The sequence below is a fragment of the Triplophysa rosa genome, linkage group LG11, assembly GCF_024868665.1.
Source record: "Triplophysa rosa linkage group LG11, Trosa_1v2, whole genome shotgun sequence".
Classification (NCBI taxonomy): Eukaryota; Metazoa; Chordata; class Actinopteri; order Cypriniformes; family Nemacheilidae; genus Triplophysa; species Triplophysa rosa.
In genome coordinates, this window is record NC_079900.1 from 14,524,327 (window position 1) to 14,541,376 (window position 17,050).

At 37.2% G+C, this 17,050-nt stretch overlaps 3 protein-coding genes across 3 annotated transcripts; 1 reads left to right on the forward strand and 2 right to left on the reverse strand.

The window, feature by feature from the left end:
• Window positions 1-61: 61 nt before the first annotated feature.
• Window positions 62-4,358, reverse strand: rac3a (Rac family small GTPase 3a). The gene is made up of 6 exons (XM_057347069.1): window positions 4,190-4,358; window positions 2,674-2,745; window positions 2,416-2,533; window positions 2,002-2,064; window positions 1,744-1,903; window positions 62-1,600 (listed from the first exon to the last, which is right to left on the reverse strand). Exons 1-6 carry the CDS (start codon window positions 4,222-4,224, stop codon window positions 1,470-1,472), a joined length of 579 nt encoding a protein of 192 aa, XP_057203052.1. The 5' UTR covers window positions 4,225-4,358; the 3' UTR covers window positions 62-1,469.
• Window positions 4,359-5,073: 715 nt separating this feature from the next.
• Window positions 5,074-11,806, reverse strand: prkar1aa (protein kinase, cAMP-dependent, regulatory, type I, alpha (tissue specific extinguisher 1) a). Its single transcript, XM_057347065.1, has 11 exons — window positions 11,680-11,806; window positions 9,996-10,183; window positions 9,741-9,908; window positions 9,544-9,635; window positions 9,382-9,443; window positions 9,266-9,312; window positions 8,981-9,139; window positions 8,802-8,862; window positions 8,600-8,721; window positions 8,315-8,396; window positions 5,074-8,169 (listed from the first exon to the last, which is right to left on the reverse strand). The coding sequence occupies exons 2-11, from the start codon at window positions 10,167-10,169 to the stop codon at window positions 7,997-7,999; spliced, it is 1,140 nt and encodes a 379-aa protein (XP_057203048.1). The 5' UTR covers window positions 10,170-10,183; window positions 11,680-11,806; the 3' UTR covers window positions 5,074-7,996.
• A 579-nt stretch (window positions 11,807-12,385) lies between these two features.
• Window positions 12,386-16,955, forward strand: zgc:86896 (uncharacterized protein LOC415190 homolog). Its single transcript, XM_057347067.1, has 10 exons — window positions 12,386-12,518; window positions 12,924-13,004; window positions 13,293-13,397; window positions 13,660-13,882; window positions 15,090-15,197; window positions 15,298-15,504; window positions 15,725-15,800; window positions 16,000-16,193; window positions 16,300-16,390; window positions 16,521-16,955. The coding sequence occupies exons 2-10, from the start codon at window positions 12,941-12,943 to the stop codon at window positions 16,524-16,526; spliced, it is 1,074 nt and encodes a 357-aa protein (XP_057203050.1). The 5' UTR covers window positions 12,386-12,518; window positions 12,924-12,940; the 3' UTR covers window positions 16,527-16,955.
• Window positions 16,956-17,050: the final 95 nt, after the last annotated feature.

Here is a 17,050-nt window from a genome sequence, read left to right on the forward strand (position 1 = left end):
TAATCCTTTAGGTGAGTGTATATATATATATATATATATATATATATATATATAATTGGCACACGTTTGCATGTTTTAAAGAGAATAATAATAATAATAACAATAATAAAAAAACACCTTTAGGCATGTTACACAATTTAACATATTTGCACAAAAAGCTGTAATGGAACATTTCATCGTGTTTTAACATATCAAAATGTATATAAAAGTGAAAGGATATTAAAATAGAAGACAAAACAATGACTTTTAAGCACACAGTTAGCACAAAATTACCTTCATTTAGTGGCAGTTAGAGTATGCATTCATTAGGCGTCCTATTATATGCAATTGTGAATACTGATTATATACCAGTACTTTCATAGGCAACCAAATAGTTGATGTTTCTTGCTTGTATAACATTTCTCTCCTTAAGCAACTGGATCTCTTGTTTTATATAAAACCATTAGATAAGAGTATGGTCACACTAAAACACAAGTACAGTATGAAATGAAACAGGCGATACAAGCTAAAAGTAAAATACTTAAAATGTAGTTTACCGTCACGCCTCTAGTGAGAGTGTTGACTATGGCCTCACATTAAACTCACCAGAGATATTCACAATATGTATTTACACAATCTTCTGTCACATTCACGATATTTCCCATAAGGAAAACATACCTGCAGATGAAATATCAATATTCACATTTCCACAATGTCCACACTGTAGACGGTTTCATCTTAACAAAAAAACAAACGTTACTGTGCATGCGCACTTTTGTGACCCCAGCTGAACTTCCGGTAAACATTCACAAACAATAGAGTGCCTGTAGATTATTTCTGATAACAATCAAAAGAAACCATTTCTTGGCTAGACTTTCTTAACTATTTTATATTTAGACTCCGATACCAAGCTCAACCAATAGATATCAATGCACCATACGGTTTGTTTAAATGCGACCGAACTACAGGACCCATTCAACAAATTGTTTATTTAATACAATTAGCCTATTATAAAGTAAAATAATAATACAAATTAATATTAACATAAATTAAATATAAATAGTTATATCATTAGACACTAGCCAAACACAAACTGGAAGTTAACTGGGGGTCAGGCGTGCGCGCGTCCGATGAAACGGTCTATAAGCTCTGAAAAATGACAAGCTTGTTGGGGCAAACAGAGCAAATTATAATGTCTAACAAAGTTGAATAAAAACTGAATTCATGTGTTATCTATATTTTCCTTTAGTAAGTAATTGTATATTGTGACGCATGTTTTTGTCTTATGCCCTTTTCCAATAAAATTACATGTTAATCCAATTGTTTAAGGCAAAGAAAGCAAATTTGGCATATTTATGTTTCATATATCTGATACATCAGACATTCCATTGAAATGTATGCCTCTACAGTCTGTCATCACACATGTAGGATTTAGCAAATGAGAAGCTGTTTACATGGCATATCAATGAAGAAAGTAGTTGTAGTGTTCCTCAAAATACAGTACACTTTTTGCCCCTTTTCTTTACAGGTGGAGGGCACAAAACAGCACGGATGGCCTCATCAAACACGGTTTTTAAACCCCTCTGAGTAAGGGCGGAGCACTCCAGATATTTAACAGCACCTACAAAGCCAAAGGATCAAATGAGCCAACTATAATATCAAAATTCCCCAAGATAACAGTTAAACAATGCTAAGATCCACTATTTTCAATATCTAGATAGGTATTTATTTAAAAAAAAAAACACCCAGGAAAAAAGTTCTTACCGATCTCTCTAGCCATGGCAAGACCTTGTGGGTAAGTGATGGGCGCCAGTTTTTTATCTCGAAGACGTTCAATTGTGTCTTTGTCATCTCGCAGATCAAGCTTGGTGCCCACAAGTATGATGGGAGTGTTTGGACAGTGATGGCGAACCTCCGGGTACCACTACAATAAGAGCATTTGATCAACACTGGGAATCTACATATTGTTGAGAAATCAACATTTTCAAGAAAAATGTCTGTTAACATAGTGTGGGTACTAACCTTTGCTCTTACGTTCTCGAATGAAGCAGGGCTCACCAGTGAGAAGCAAATTAAAAATACATCCTGCATGAAAAATCTATGTCATTAATTATTCAATTCAGATTGTAATACAAAAAAGAATATAGCACTATGTATACTTTGAAAGTTATGTTTAACGCCTTTGTACAGGATCACTTTTTGTCAGAGAGAGATAGAGCGAAAATGGTGTTGGGAAATTGCCACAAGCTAGGCTCAAATTCGGGTCGCCCCAAGCACCTTCACACTCTGTCTGAGTGCCACCCAATAGGCTATTGACTCTGACATTGCAGTATAATTTTTAAATGATTATTTACAAAAAATACAAATACAGCTTAGATTACTATTTCTAAAAATGCAAAGATGTTTACAGAACCTGTAATGGTGACATTTAAGTACCGTTTGAGGGTAGGAGAGTGGTCTAAGGCGATCATAGTCCTCTTGTCCAGCTGTATCCCACAGGCCTAAGTTGACAGGTTTGCCATCCACCATAACATTAGCAGAGTAGTTGTCAAACCTAATAGGACATAGAATCTGTGGTGAAGTTGGCACACAGATGCAAGAAATTTGTAATGATCTAGCAGACCATGAACAGACATACATCTACACAGGCAGCACAAACACGCATGAATAATTCCCAATTCAAAGTATACTCACACTGTCGGTATATACTCTCCTGGGAAGGCATTAGTGGTGTAGCTGATGAGAAGACATGTCTTACCCACGGCACTACAATACAAGGGATGCTATGGGTTAGTGCATTTACTGTATAGGACATTATTATTGGCCACTGACTGAGCTATCATGTGCAGTCAAGGCAACTAAAAACAGATAGAAAGGCTTTTAGTTGGTCATCCAGACATTATTGTCACTATAGAAAATACAAACTACATATACAGTACTTGTACAAAGTATGGGGTAGGCAGGAAATGCCGTGGTGGAGAGAAGATTGAAGAGGGAACAGTGATAAAAAATAGGAAAAGAGTAGGGAAGTGAGATAAAGAAATGTGAACTGAATAGCAAGTATAAGCTTCACAGCTGAGAAACCTTTCTGGTCTTGTCATGACATGCAGTGTTTAGCACCCCATCTTTTATAAAAACTGGGATATGAAATGTAATTGCCCATGGCAAATGACAGAAAGCACATACCATGTGAGACACTAAATATTACACAGTTAAAGGATTAATTGCATCAATTAAACAGTGAATATTAACTCTTGGCATGAAGGAAATGGTGAATTCAGCACTTCTGTGAATGACAAAAAAAAAAATTCTACGCATATCTACAAAATGATCGCATTCTATTGCATATCTAGAAAATGACATTTGAGTGTCTAGATTTTTTTAAAGAAAAGTGAAGGAACATGAAAACAAATTAATCTGCCTAATACAACTATTTTGTCAGTGCTTCAAGAGCCCACATGACAATAGCCTAAGTAATATTTCACATATTTTAATGTATTTTCGACTTTTTTTCTAACTGATAATAGGCTGTTACAATTAGCTCATTATATTGAAAATTGGTAACAGCACAATGACAGAACGATTGGCTGTGGATGACCGTCAATTCGTTTTTCAAAAATAAATATGTATGAGTATATACGTTCTCTGTTAAAATAAAGTATTGGAAAGGGTGAAAGCTAGTAACCATGTAGCGCCATGTATGCGATGTAGGGGAATGGATGGAGCGTCAATGAACAGTATAGGCTAGGTGTGAAAACATTACATCATTAAATAGCGATTCCGCCGGACACGCGCATCTCATTTCTACACCAAACCGAAGAGCTACGTTAAACATAGCATTTCTCATCATCAAAATACAAGAATGCGACGACGGTTAAATTAAAAATAAAAAGCACAAAATTGTACAAACCCAAGTCTAAATTTAACAAAACAGCGACCACCGAACCCAACCTATAGCTCCTTACAAATCAGCTGAAAATGACAATAACGCCAACTACTGTCTTACAGAAAAATCGGTAATATTTAGGTAAGTTTATCAATTATAAGCACATACATTCTGTCTCGTAAGTGCGTGTAAAAACCGGCAGATATCAGTCATCCATTGAGCCAGCCCAGTGCCCACAACCCTCATCTCGCAACAATTGCTTTTCTCCAGAAGAAACCTTCGTAAAAACATGAGCAATTTTACTATGTTTTCTCCATATCTTACCCGTCGCCGACAACAACACACTTGATAGCTTGCATTTGTAGAGCACAGTTAGATTCCGACGAGTGAAGAATCTGTAGAAAAAGGCTGAAATGTGATGTCTAAGCTGCCTGTGGGTTGGTACCACTGGCGTTCAGCTGCAGCAGCATACCGGGCAGTGGAGCGCATTTCACGATACTTCCGGAAAAAGGCGAACGTGGTTCGTCCTTTCTCGGAGGTTACGTGAGGTGCCAAAGCTGTCTGTTTTTTATTTTATCTAATGGATCCACGTAAATCGTGTCGTTGATAGCTGTAAAAAAATTATATCGCTGTTGACTAAAATTCCCCCAAAAAGTATACATTTATATATGTAAAGAAACAATACCGAATATAATGGTGGTGAATGTGACACTGAAGTTATATATTTTAACTTCATTTTACAGACCATTAAAAAGAAATTAAGAATAAAATAATTATTAAAGGAGGTTTACACCTAATGTTGATTGTAAAAATGTTACAGTGCTGTCAATGCAGATTACTACTAATATTAATAGTACTCTTGCTCCAGCTGGTTGACGTTTGCGCATGCTCCTTCAACCGCTCTCCTTGGCTGATGCATGGGCGTGCTTTTCCGGGATAATTGTCCAATAAGGGACTAAGAAAAGTTGTTAGGAAACGGATTTTCATGTTCGAAAAAAACTTTCCGAAACCTATATGAACTCTGGGGGAGTGTATCGAGCACAGAAATACAACATCATACGTCCAACTCGTTTTTTGACAAGTTGACCACGTCAAGCATGAGAAGACAGCATGTTTTTTAACATTGTAAAGAAGTCAGAATGCATGACACACCGTTGCACATCCCCTTTAAGTCAACAGGTTATGTGGAAAAAAATCACAATAAATGCAAACAGGAGACATAAAGATTCAAGAATTAATCATTTTATTGCTTGACCTGCCATTGGGACAATCTATACCAAAAGGGATACAACTTGAGCACATCCAATGAAATAAAACCGTATACAGTTATAGAAAAAGAATAATAGAAAATGGTCCTCTGACATTTTACAACTCTCTGTGCTGAGGGCTTAAACTGAATAGCTGAAAAAAATGAGTGAACAGGAATCTGTAAACCCTGCTGAAAAGCTTCCAACCAACACATGAATTCATCTGTAAATACTAATATAATTTTACTGAAAACACCATTGGCAGTCACGAGCAGGGAATGAAAAGCAAACCACAAAAAAAGGTAGGGTGGCAATTTAAATGCATTTTCGATGTACCACTGAATGTTCTTTAAAATACAAGGCTTTGCGTTGTTAAAAACCACAATTAAATAAGCAGAAAATTGAATTTGTGGTGGCATCTATTCACAAAAGAAGAGGGGAACCACAATAGCGGTTTAATGATGCAATTTACAGAAGACGGCAAGAAAAGATTTATTTCAACACTAGTCCTATACTGCCAAACATATTTAAAATGAACCGTGCCTGAGCACTAATAAGTGCACTACTGCAATTGCCAATCAATCTCCAACAGTTAAGATTAAGGACAACTCATACTAGAAATAATTGAAACTAGTTAATTTATTTATCCCCATTATAAGGCATGAACCACCAAAATACAGAGGAACGGTTATTATTCAGGCTATGATCACTTCAACTAAGGGTGGCGAATTCTGTGGTTTTAAAGCTACAGCACCAAGATTTCGTTGGTTCTGATATTCTAATCAAGTCTTAGAACTACAGTGGCAGAAATCTGTGAATGAGCATGTCAGTAAAAGTTTATTATCCCATATGGCTTTTTCAAATCAAGTGTAATGACAACAGAGGACGAAAGCAACTCATGTGGTTATTTGGGGAAACTCGGATTTTGAGGATTACACACCAAATGTAGGCCAATTCAATGGTCTCTCTTTAATTCTAACTCTGTGCAAACTCTTCATATTGAAGATTTTAGTTTATATCTGAAAGAATTTACTAATCAATGACACTGTTAACAGGACCATTATAAGGATTACATAAAATATTGTATTTTACAAACAATACAGGTTTCAAACTGATGAAACATTCATGACTAGGGGAAAAAAGTACAGAAACCAGGCACTTTTCAAACCTACATAATATCTTGCAACGAAAGTCTGTAATATAAAGGAGCTGGATATATGTATACATTAAATAACTCAACAAAGTAAGGGGCAAAACGATCATTTAAAAATAATACAAGAGTATCTCTGTGGGACATCAATTAAATTCTACCTTCAGCAGTGGTTAACACTATATCGTACCACCCAGTACAATTCTACAACACAACTCTGAGAACCATAAAGAACAATAACTGATAAGAGATCAAGGTGGTGATGGTACTGTTTCACAAATCTATTTCATAACATTGTACGGACTCCAACCATGGTATACAGTCCCTATCAAATTAACACAAGCTGTAAATACTGTCCCAGTTTTAAGACTTCATTTAACTATGAGCAGAGTAAATAATCTAGTTCTGTAACAAACAAAAAAAAGGACACTGATGACATGAAAACAACTTTCAGATTCTAAACCCTGACTTGCTTTCCACATACCTAAATTTTGTTTATTTCAGTTTAAAAAGTGTAGGTAAAAGAGAGATGCACAGTTCGAAGCAGTTCACATAAACTCTCATACAGAAAAGCTAATAGTAAAGGCATAAAAAATCATGACCACCAAGGAGGCCATCGAGCAGTCACTTCCTACTGTGTTTACATTGTCAATTTGTCAGCCAGGTATCAAAGATTAACCACAACTATTACATTCTCTAACTCTCCTGATCTTAACAATTAAAAACAAACTTCATTAAACCGTCAACCTTTCTGTGCTAACATCTAAAAATGTAAAACACAATAATGGTTTTATGCAAATAACATTATTCTGTGTGTGTGTGGGGGGCAAACAAACAAAAGCAACTGCAGCAGACCGCATCTCGTAACACAGAAAATGTGAAAAGTAACTTGAAAAAGAGATTTGACTAATCCTGATCTGCTCTACATAAGAGTCCAGCGAAAGCCTGTGTATGTAACATGGAGGATGATGGAAGAACACAATATCCAAAAGAGTACGAAAAAAGCCTTTGTTTCCCTAATGCAATAGGATCAAATGCCACAATGAAAAACCGCAGGCGCATATAAAGTGTTCTTAATATATACGTATATATAGATATCAAACTGTGCAAAAAAATATGGATATGGTCATTTACTTCTAATATATAATCATTTACATACACTATATATGTGCAGCTAGAACAATAAGAGCAAAGCTGGTCACCATGATTAACACGGTGACATTAAACTTCAGTACCCTCGAGAAAACAACATAACACACAAGGATTTGCCTTTGGCTTCCTTATATTCAAACGCTTGAAATGAATGAGGGTAAACTGAATCTGAAACTCTTCAATGGCTCAAATAAGATACATCACAATATACTGTGTAAATACACAACGCAACTGTCATTCTTGCCACTGTTACCCTTTCGATTCTAAACACTGTTACAGAGAAACTTGAAGCAATTAGGAGGCTAGAAAAAATCCTGATGGACTTGTTATTTCAACAACTGTTCACGTGACAGGCATCTGTGGCACATTAATTGGCTCGTTTCTCAGGCAAAACTAACAATCAGCCTCATGGAAAACCTATGATGGACACAAACGCGACAGCACGAACCGATAAACAAACAGAAAGAACACTGAAGTAAATGGGCACCTGGGTGTTGGAAAATGCATAAAGAAAAGGTACGAAAATAAAGCGGATTTGCATTGGTGGACCCTGCAATAGAAGAGGAAAGAGCCTCAGGCATCTCAGACCGACAGAGACACAAAGCTGTTGTACTGCTGTATGTTTCTCTTCAGGATATCTGAACAGGGGCCGAGCACGCGTTCGAACCGGGGACGGTCAAGTTTTACACACTTCAGTGGGCCGCGAGCGACCACGGTGGCTGCACGAGGCCGGTTCATGAGCAGGGCAATCTCACCTGTTGAGACATGAGAAGATAAATGAGTGAAGTATCTTTAAAAAGGCCTAACAGAGCATAGGAATTATAAGCAATCCAGAGAACTGTGGAGCAAGTTCATTTATATGGGCAACATTTCCCAGAAAGCAAAGAAAACCACATTTACCAAAGTAGTCAGATGGTGCGAGTCTTCCAACCTCCACAAACTCCTCATTCTCTGACCGTCGCTGCAAGACAGCTGCAGACCCCTAAGGACACAAGTCTAAATCACTACATCTATTTACCCACATTGTGTCTCTGATGTTTTAGGACAACAATTTCTGCAACATTTTGTACAATCATACAAAACGATACATACAATATATGAATCAAATCAGCATAGCAGGAGTTGACAAATGACACAATAATTAGCTATGTTAAAAAAGTACGTCAATTTAACAAGAAAACATACCTCAAGGATAATGAAAAACTCATCCCCAGGCTGACCCTGCACAACAATCTTCTGACCATCCTCAAACTGGACAGTCTCAAGGGCGTCAGCGACAGTCAACCGCTCCCATTTATCCAGAGACTCTGTTCACAGCATGTTAGCAGGTTATCATGAGGTAGCAGAACTTCAACAGTTGTTAATGTACATAAATATAAAAACTCACCCAAAATGGAGACCTTGCTAAGGAATTCCTCATACATTTTTCTCTTTCTCAGAGTACTTCCCTAAACAAGAATGAGAGCAGGAGAAAACTGTTAGTGTCTGTTTGCAAACAAAATCAAATGTATAACTGTTTTACAATAATGGCAGTCTATGTGCAGTTCCGTCAAAAAGTACACAAACCATGAGTATTCTCCTGTAGCTATCTCTGTCAATCCCCCACAGCTTGACGTTGGTCTTTGCTCTGACAGTGGCTGCCCTCGGAGTGCCATAGATTAAAGCCAACTCACCAAAACTGCCACCCTCTCCAATACTGGTCACCAAGTCATTGCTAACATAAACCTACCAAAACACCATTGCTCATCAAAATCCTGATCATCCTCATTTCATACACCAATTAATATACAAACGCCCCGCAAACTGGGAGCACTTTGCATTAATATTGTAATACCAAAGTATTGCACTTACATCCATTTCACCCTGGTCAATAACATAAAAGTTGTCACCCTCATCCCCTGAAATTAGAAAGAAAACATTTATCTACTCCCAAGTGAATTAAAAATTCTTTGATGAATAAGTCTTACCTTGTTGAATAACAGTCTCTCCTGCAATGTAGGTGACTGAGAACATGGCATCAAAAATGTCACTGTAAATATAATTATAATACACGTGAGCACAAAAAAACATTACGAAGTTATATTAAACATTTAAATCAACTAAACAAAACAAAACACTAAATACATTACCTTCTTTCATTGTCATCAAGATGGGCAAAAAGCACATTTTTCTCGATTGCTTTGGCAAGGGCAGCCATAGTTTTATAATCTTTAGGAATAACCTGTAAAAAACAGGAGAAGCATATTTAGTAAGTAAACAGTCCCCCAAATCCATATTGATAGTATGCAAATGCAAACGCATGCCAATTTTGAAATGTGCAAGTTACCTTTCTGACGTAGGAAGCGGCATCTTCCTCTGTGTAGACCTCTGCGCTGATGGCACCACGGCGTCGTCGACCCTTAACCACGGGGTTCATGGGAGGAGAGACCTCATCTTCACGAGAATCAGAACGAGAGCTCGACTTCTGCTGGCTAACCATCTGTTTAGCTTCCTCCTGATAGGATGCAAAGACCATTACTTACCAAAACTTAAAAACAAAGAATGGCAAGCATACTGTGTCCATCTGAAGAAAATGATCAACCTTTTCAAGCCTCTCGAAGTAATCTCTGAGGAAAGCCATGGGCCTGTCAGGCCTGGAGGTGCACAGCTGCACAATGCAGTCCTTCAACAGCTGCTGGATATTGTGCTTCTGCACATAGCGCTCACACTCTCGCAAGCTCCTCTCTTCTTCACTGCTAGTACTGCTGGACGCCATGGTGACCTGCTGACCTGACATAGGCAATGAACATTAGCTCGCAAGGAAGATCAGATCATCCTTTGCTAAAACAAGACATCTGTTTTGTGAAGGCAGTAGACTAGCACCATTCCGTTTAAGTGTATAGTGTATTGCTGTTGGGTTTATTTGTATTTACATTTTTCAGAATAACGTTAATATTATGGAAATATTTCGCGATTGTAAAGCATGTGAACCAAAAATGAGGCAGGCTGAAAAATCTGATGTGAAATCAAATACTATTTATTTCAGGTATGAACTGCTTGCACTTTGCACTACACTACAGTATCTATACAATATACATTGGAAGATGTTCATATGTATATGTTCTTGTAGATATACAACTTTTCAGCAATTCATTTCAATTCCCTTGAGTTAACAGTTTTTTTTTAATAATAAAACAATCGAAAATAAAGACATTTTCACTTCATATTAGGGCTATCAAACGATTAATCGCGATTAATCGCATCCAGAATAAAAGTTTGTGTTTATATAATATATTTCTGTGTACTGTGGATATTAATTTTATATTTATAAACACATGCACATACATGTATAAATATTCAGGAAATATCTATTTATTTATAAAATGATATGTTTATTTATATTTACCAATAATTTAAAGTATTTATAAATTATTGTTTATTTTTATATTTTTCTTTTTCTATATGCATGTATTTGAATGTGCTTTTAAATACAAAATTATTATGTACTGTACACAGACAAATATTATGTAAACACAAACTTTTATTTTGGATGCGATTAATCGTGATTAATCGTTTGACAGCCCTACTTCATATCAAATTTTCATGCCAGGAAATCACGATTTAAAATTTGCTGACATTTCTAGGTTATCCACACATATGATCATAATAGTACAAATAAACATCTGCCAATCAAAAATAAATACACTTACTACTGCAAACATTTTGTAAGAAAAATACAACATTAAACTTTACAATACAAGGCCCCTCTCGCAACCTCGTTCAGTCGAATCAAACAGTTGTATTATGTTTACAAAATATTCAGTACCGTCTGTGAAGACACAAATCAGTATATTCAGAATCCACGATCACATCATTTTCCTAGTGTTGCATTTTGACAGGAGTCGTGTGGCCCTCTGGTCTCTCTCGTGGTCCCTGTGCATATGCGCATTCGCAGTTTACGTTCCCAAAGGCATCTCACAACATAGTGCTATTCTTCCGTGTGAAAACAACAGCATTTTAGCTCATCGTAAACATAAAACACAGCAAATCATCGCGATATAAAGCGTGTTCAAACGCTCATCAAGGTAATCTTGTAGCCTCTTCAGATCCGTGACTTCTGTAACGTTCTGTAACTAGCCCAGCAGTCAAATACGCCATCTTGCACTCTGCATTACCACAACAACGGAAGCCGAAGGCATTACGCTAACGTCTCTACAAACGTGTCAACTATCGCGTCGAAATCACAAACAGTTACAGCTAAACATTCTGCCTTTAAATGTTCATACCTGAGTCGTTTCGATGTGTTTGTCGACGTTGTTGTGTTCCGTTAAGCTGGCTTTCCCACAGTCCTTGGGTGGCTGGATGCCTCACCGGAAAAGGTTATGACCAATCACAAACAACGATTGACGTCAATGCGCCTCGATCTGGGAAACTCGTTACTACTGACAACCTTAAAGGAACAGGCTTGTTTTTTGTATTTACCTACGGATATTTTACATTCTGCTGAACATGAGATGTTACATGCACTGAATGTTTAAATAATATTTTCTGGTACTCCAGCAATGACATTGAAATGCAAAAGGAGAGAGTTTGTTTTCCATCTGTTTAACACATGCCATTGTCACGATGACAACATCTGTGGTTTGCCTGATCAATCAAAAAGGTCAATGGGTCTGCACATAATAAATCCAAGTCGTGTTGTCCTTATAAATTAGACATACTTTAATAATATTTTACCAATACAGCACAAATGCATCTCTTGTGATGGGACCTGGCATGAAAATGCAAAACGTAGAAGTAATAAGTCCAAAAAGTCTGAGAAATTTGAGAAGATAGCTAGACTTTGCAATATTATAAAAAGTCTTTAAACCCAGTCGGTTAAAAATATACCGCGTTTAGTTTCATAGAGTTTAACTTTTAGTTGAGTTGTGAGTACAGGCCAGGTTCTTGCCTATATCAGATGAAGACACACCCTCTCTTATCTCCTCCTTACTGCCTCTGCAGCCTTTCTCGCCACTGCTCAATCACATTCGTGTCGACTGCCCAGAGTCCACGAACATAACCTTTCCAGATCTCTACAACACAAGGATATAGGATACACCACTATTTAGAAAACAAGAGAAAGGTGAGAACATAGTCCATTTTTCAATAGTCAGGTAGGATGTTGTTTGCTCTGCAAATTTGCAATCACTGCTCAGTTGTAACAATGAACTACAATATTTATAGAAATGGAATAAAGAAGTTTTAAAAAGTTTGATAAATTAAACTTAAACCACTTCAAATGGTTTAATTTAGGTAGCATACCCAAATAATTGGTAAATTAAATAAATAAATAAATGTGCATAATAGCAATAATGTAAGCCTTTAAATGAAGATGGTGAAAATAACTAAGCTCACTTGTGATACTGTAAATGACTCTGTAATAATCAAGGTGATTTGGGTGGAGTATTCCAACACTTTGTCTTCCTTTTATAGTCATTGTACATTTCCATGATTGCCTACTATGCCTAACATCTGTGGTGCATTCCAGGGTCTCCTTGTTGAAACATGTCCCTCTACAGTTTTGGATTGGAGCCTCTGTCCTGTCATGCATGGAACAAAGACCGGACACGTAAGAGCAAACCAGCACATTTCAACATAAATTACAGCACTTCGGGCTCCTAATGTTGCTGCCTGCAGTTTCAATTTCCTCTGATAATTGTTATCCATTAAAATATACTCAGAGAAATATCAGATTGTGCTTGGGAGAAAAACTGCACTGAATGAGCCATCAACATATCAGTACTTGTGTAGAATGCCTTGTTTTACTGCACAACCATTCTTATACAATAACAAAACCATTTTACAGTTGGTATATTTTATGTTTATAAAACTAAAATCCTACTAATTTTCTTCTTAGAAATTGCTGTTAGCCCCAACAACAATGTTGTGCATATTTACCAAAGTCAAGGAAGAGAGTGGATTAAGATTCATGAACTGACAGAACACAGTGGGCGAATTACAGGTAAGGCAAAAGAAAATAACTGCAATGTTAGTCATTACCCCATCAATATTGATCTTAGCATTCCAATGAAAGAAAAGGAAATTAAAACTATTTACAGAGGAACAGATATGCAATACTGTATTTTTCCTTTTGGGTTCTACCACAGTATAACTGGCATTTATTAACATCTGGTTACACAGACAAACACAAATCTACATATAGAAGTCTTGTTATTAATAACTGCACATAAAGTAATATAACAAATTGTTCATTTTATTCTTAGGGATTGATTGGGCGCCAGAGTCCAACCGTATTGTGACGTGTGCCTCAGATAGGAATGCCTATGTATGGACGCTTAAGGACGGAGTTTGGAAGCCAACGTTGGTGCTGGTGCGCATCAACAGAGCTGCCACATGTGTCAAGTGGTCACCTCTTGAGAACAAGTTTGCTCTTGGAAGTGGGGCCAAACTTATTTCAGTGTGCTACTTTGAAAAAGAAAATGACTGGTGAGATTTCCACAAACTTGTGTCACACCTGTATTGTATTTATGTTGAATTAGGTTTGCAACCAACAACTCTTTCTCTGGGCAAATCTTAAGTGATGACTGGCTAAATGGAAAGACTTGGCACTAATAAAGAATAAAGACATTTCTTTTGACCTTTGACCTGTCATAAGTTATATTTAAAGGGGTCATATGACACAGCTAAAACGTATATTATAGTTTGTTTTAGATGTAATGCAATGTGTATACACGATTTCAGGTTAAAAAACGCTGTATTTTCCACATACCGTGCATGTTTGTAACTCCTCTTTGAGCCGCCTCTCTGAAACGCGCTGATTTTTTACAAAGCTCATCGCTCTGAAAAGCGAGGTGTGCTATGATTGGCCAGTTAACCAGTGCGTAGTGATTGGTCAAATACTGCAAGCGTGTGACAGAAATGTAATGCCATACATCAGGTTCCAAAGCAATTGTAATGACAGGTACGCCCACCTTACTTGCGTATACATTTTGGGCGGTCTTAGTCAAATCATACCACGAACTGACGTATATTTGTGGGGGTGTGGTTACACGAGGCTTTTCAGGCAGTTCTGGGTGAGCATTCGCTTTTAGATAGAATGCATCTTTTGTTCCCACACTTTAATTTGTGCAATTTTACATGTCTAATACATGCATGGGCAACTTAGAACACACCGAAGACACAGAAAAACACGTATTCGTGCCATATGACCCCTTTAACTGCTCGTCTCTCCAAAGATATAAAAATTAGATGCCGCATTAGCATCTGTTTCTATGGGCCACTATACGTAGGTCGTCTGCCATATTGGAACGGTGCGAGCCAATCCTTTAACACTCAATATAAAGCTGTCTGTACGATTATGAAAACATATTTATTGTTGCGTAAACTCAAACATTATATCTGCTACACTAACACATGACAACAAAGAAAGGTTATCCCATTTTTTCGGGAATTTAAATCCTTTGGTTTTCACAACCATGGCTGCGCAACGCAGTGTTTGGGCATTCTAGTCAACTGTGAGTGACATCAATGGACCGATCCAAGATGGCGGACACGTCTACGTGCCTAGAGCGCTTGAATGCGGCATCTAGTTATATATATCTGTGTCTCTCTTTCTGTACATGTGTCTGTTTATTTTTAAGTATCTTTTCCACAGCTCTTGTGCAACCCTATTTACACGTAATTGAATCCATAGGTGGCTGAGCAAGCATATAAAAAAACCCATTAACTCGACAGTTCTCAGTCTAGACTGGCATCCCAACAACATGCTGCTGGCAGCCGGCTCTGCCGATCTCCACTGCAGGTTTACATGCATACTTTCAATGAAGAATATTTTAGATGAACTATTAGAATCATCATGTAACATAATTTGATTTGTAACAGAAGCCTTGTTTTTGTTCTAGAATATTTTCTGCATATATTAAGGATATTGAGGACAGACCCGGACCCACACCCTGGGGATCCAAAATGCCCTTTGGAGAAGTGCTGATGGAGCATAAAGAATGTGGTGGCTGGGTGCACAGTGTCAGTTTCTCTCCATCCGGTGACACTCTAGCCTGGGTTAGCCACAACAGCGCCATCGGTGTAGCGGATGCCACTCAGGGAAAGGAGTAATGCAGTTATAATATACAATTACATTGTAGATCTCCACTTTCACGGATACACAGAATGTTAAAAGCAAATCAAAATATGAGAGCATTCAAATATAGTTGAAATTGAATGTCTCTCCAAATGCCGGTGGTGTCTAAAAATGAAAGGGATATTATCCACAACATGACTTTTATTATAGTCACTTTTAGATGCCTGCAAATGAATGTTTTTGCATTGCAGGGTTACTCAGTTGACAACAGGACATCTTCCTTTGCTGAGTGTGCTGTATGTCAGTGAGACTGTGATTGTTGCTGCGGTAAGGAGGTTTGCATATCCTAAAGCTCAATTTCATTTTTTAGATATCTCCTTATCAGAGCTACATCAAGTCTTTGGTCTCCAATGGTTTATCAGCTCATTTATGCAAACACTTAGCAACACACCCCATAAATTATATGATTGAAAAAAATTGACTAATCATGACATTTTTGTGCATGGGTGTGCAATGGGAATCTTAGGGCCACGACTGTTGCCCTTATCAGTTCTCATACAAGGGTCTTGGATGCTTGGAGTTTGTGAAGAAGGTAGACATTCCCAAGCAGACTTCCAAAGGCAACATGTCTGCTATGCAGCATTTCCGTAATCTGGACAAAAAAGCTACTACTGAGGAGGAAGACACTGGGCCGGGCAGTCTACACCAGAACAGTATCACGTAAGACTTGAAGGCACACAGAAGCATAATCTTGTGTATTTGGGCACATTTTACATAATGCCAGCATTACTGCGTCTTTCTAATATGAACTTTGTTTTAACTATAGCCAGCTATGCAGTCTGGAAGGAGGTAAGGAGAAAGTGGAAAAATTCAGCAGCGTTTCCTTAGATGGGGCCATGGTTGTCTGGGATTTCAAGGTATTGTATTATAACAATTATGATACTTTTTGTGATCTATTTCAACATTATTGTTCACACTAAATGCTCAAAGAAGTCACTTTGAGTACTTATAAAAATGTACTATTTGTTTTTCCTATGTTTTTTTCAGCACTGAAACACCAAACAATTTGAGGATAGTGGAAAACAACTCCAACGTCTTCTTTGCTATTTTACTGATAATCTGTGGCAACATTTGTTGTGACACTTTTTTAGCCCTTTTTACAAGCATGAGGTGATTTTGTGTTGGGATGGCTGCTTTTTATACTGTAATAGGCCTATGCAATATCTTTGTCACACAGTATTAACTGTGGCGTGAGACATATTTTAGATTTTTAAACAAAAATAAATGTTATTTTGGCAGTATAAAGTGCAATACGTTTGTGTGAGTGATCACCTGTATTCTGTCTATTCTAAATGTGCTGATATTGTAAATTAAATTAAATAATAAGAAGAATGAAATATTAATAACAAAAATGTGGAATCTATGTTTTTGACGTTTAATGAAAATCGTCAATAAAAGGCGGTGCATTATGCTCTACAGTGATTTCGCCTTTTTATCTGTTTGTACTAGAACACCTGCTGTCAAACTAACGTTCCTTAAAATTATGCAAATTACTAATAAAAATGACGTGCAGGGGA

Coding starts and splice junctions, on each gene's coding strand:
- prkar1aa (XM_057347065.1), bottom strand. CDS start 10,169: ATGGCGTCCAGCAGTACTAGCAGTGAAGAAGAGAGGAGCTTGCGAGAG. Junction 9,909..9,995: donor ACTTCGAGAGGCTTGAAAAG/GTTGATCATTTT, acceptor GCATCCTATCAG/GAGGAAGCTAAACAGATGGT. Junction 9,140..9,265: donor TTGACCAGGGTGAAATGGAT/GTAAGTGCAATA, acceptor GTGTTTTGGTAG/GTTTATGTTAGCAATGACTT.
- rac3a (XM_057347069.1), bottom strand. CDS start 4,224: ATGCAAGCTATCAAGTGTGTTGTTGTCGGCGACGG. Junction 2,746..4,189: donor TGTGTTGTTGTCGGCGACGG/GTAAGATATGGA, acceptor CTTGTATTGTAG/TGCCGTGGGTAAGACATGTC. Junction 2,534..2,673: donor GGAGAGTATATACCGACAGT/GTGAGTATACTT, acceptor ATGTCCTATTAG/GTTTGACAACTACTCTGCTA.
- zgc:86896 (XM_057347067.1), top strand. CDS start 12,941: ATGTCCCTCTACAGTTTTGGATTGGAGCCTCTGTCCTGTCATGCATGG. Junction 13,005..13,292: donor ATGGAACAAAGACCGGACAC/GTAAGAGCAAAC, acceptor TTTTCTTCTTAG/AAATTGCTGTTAGCCCCAAC. Junction 15,801..15,999: donor AGACTGTGATTGTTGCTGCG/GTAAGGAGGTTT, acceptor TGGGAATCTTAG/GGCCACGACTGTTGCCCTTA.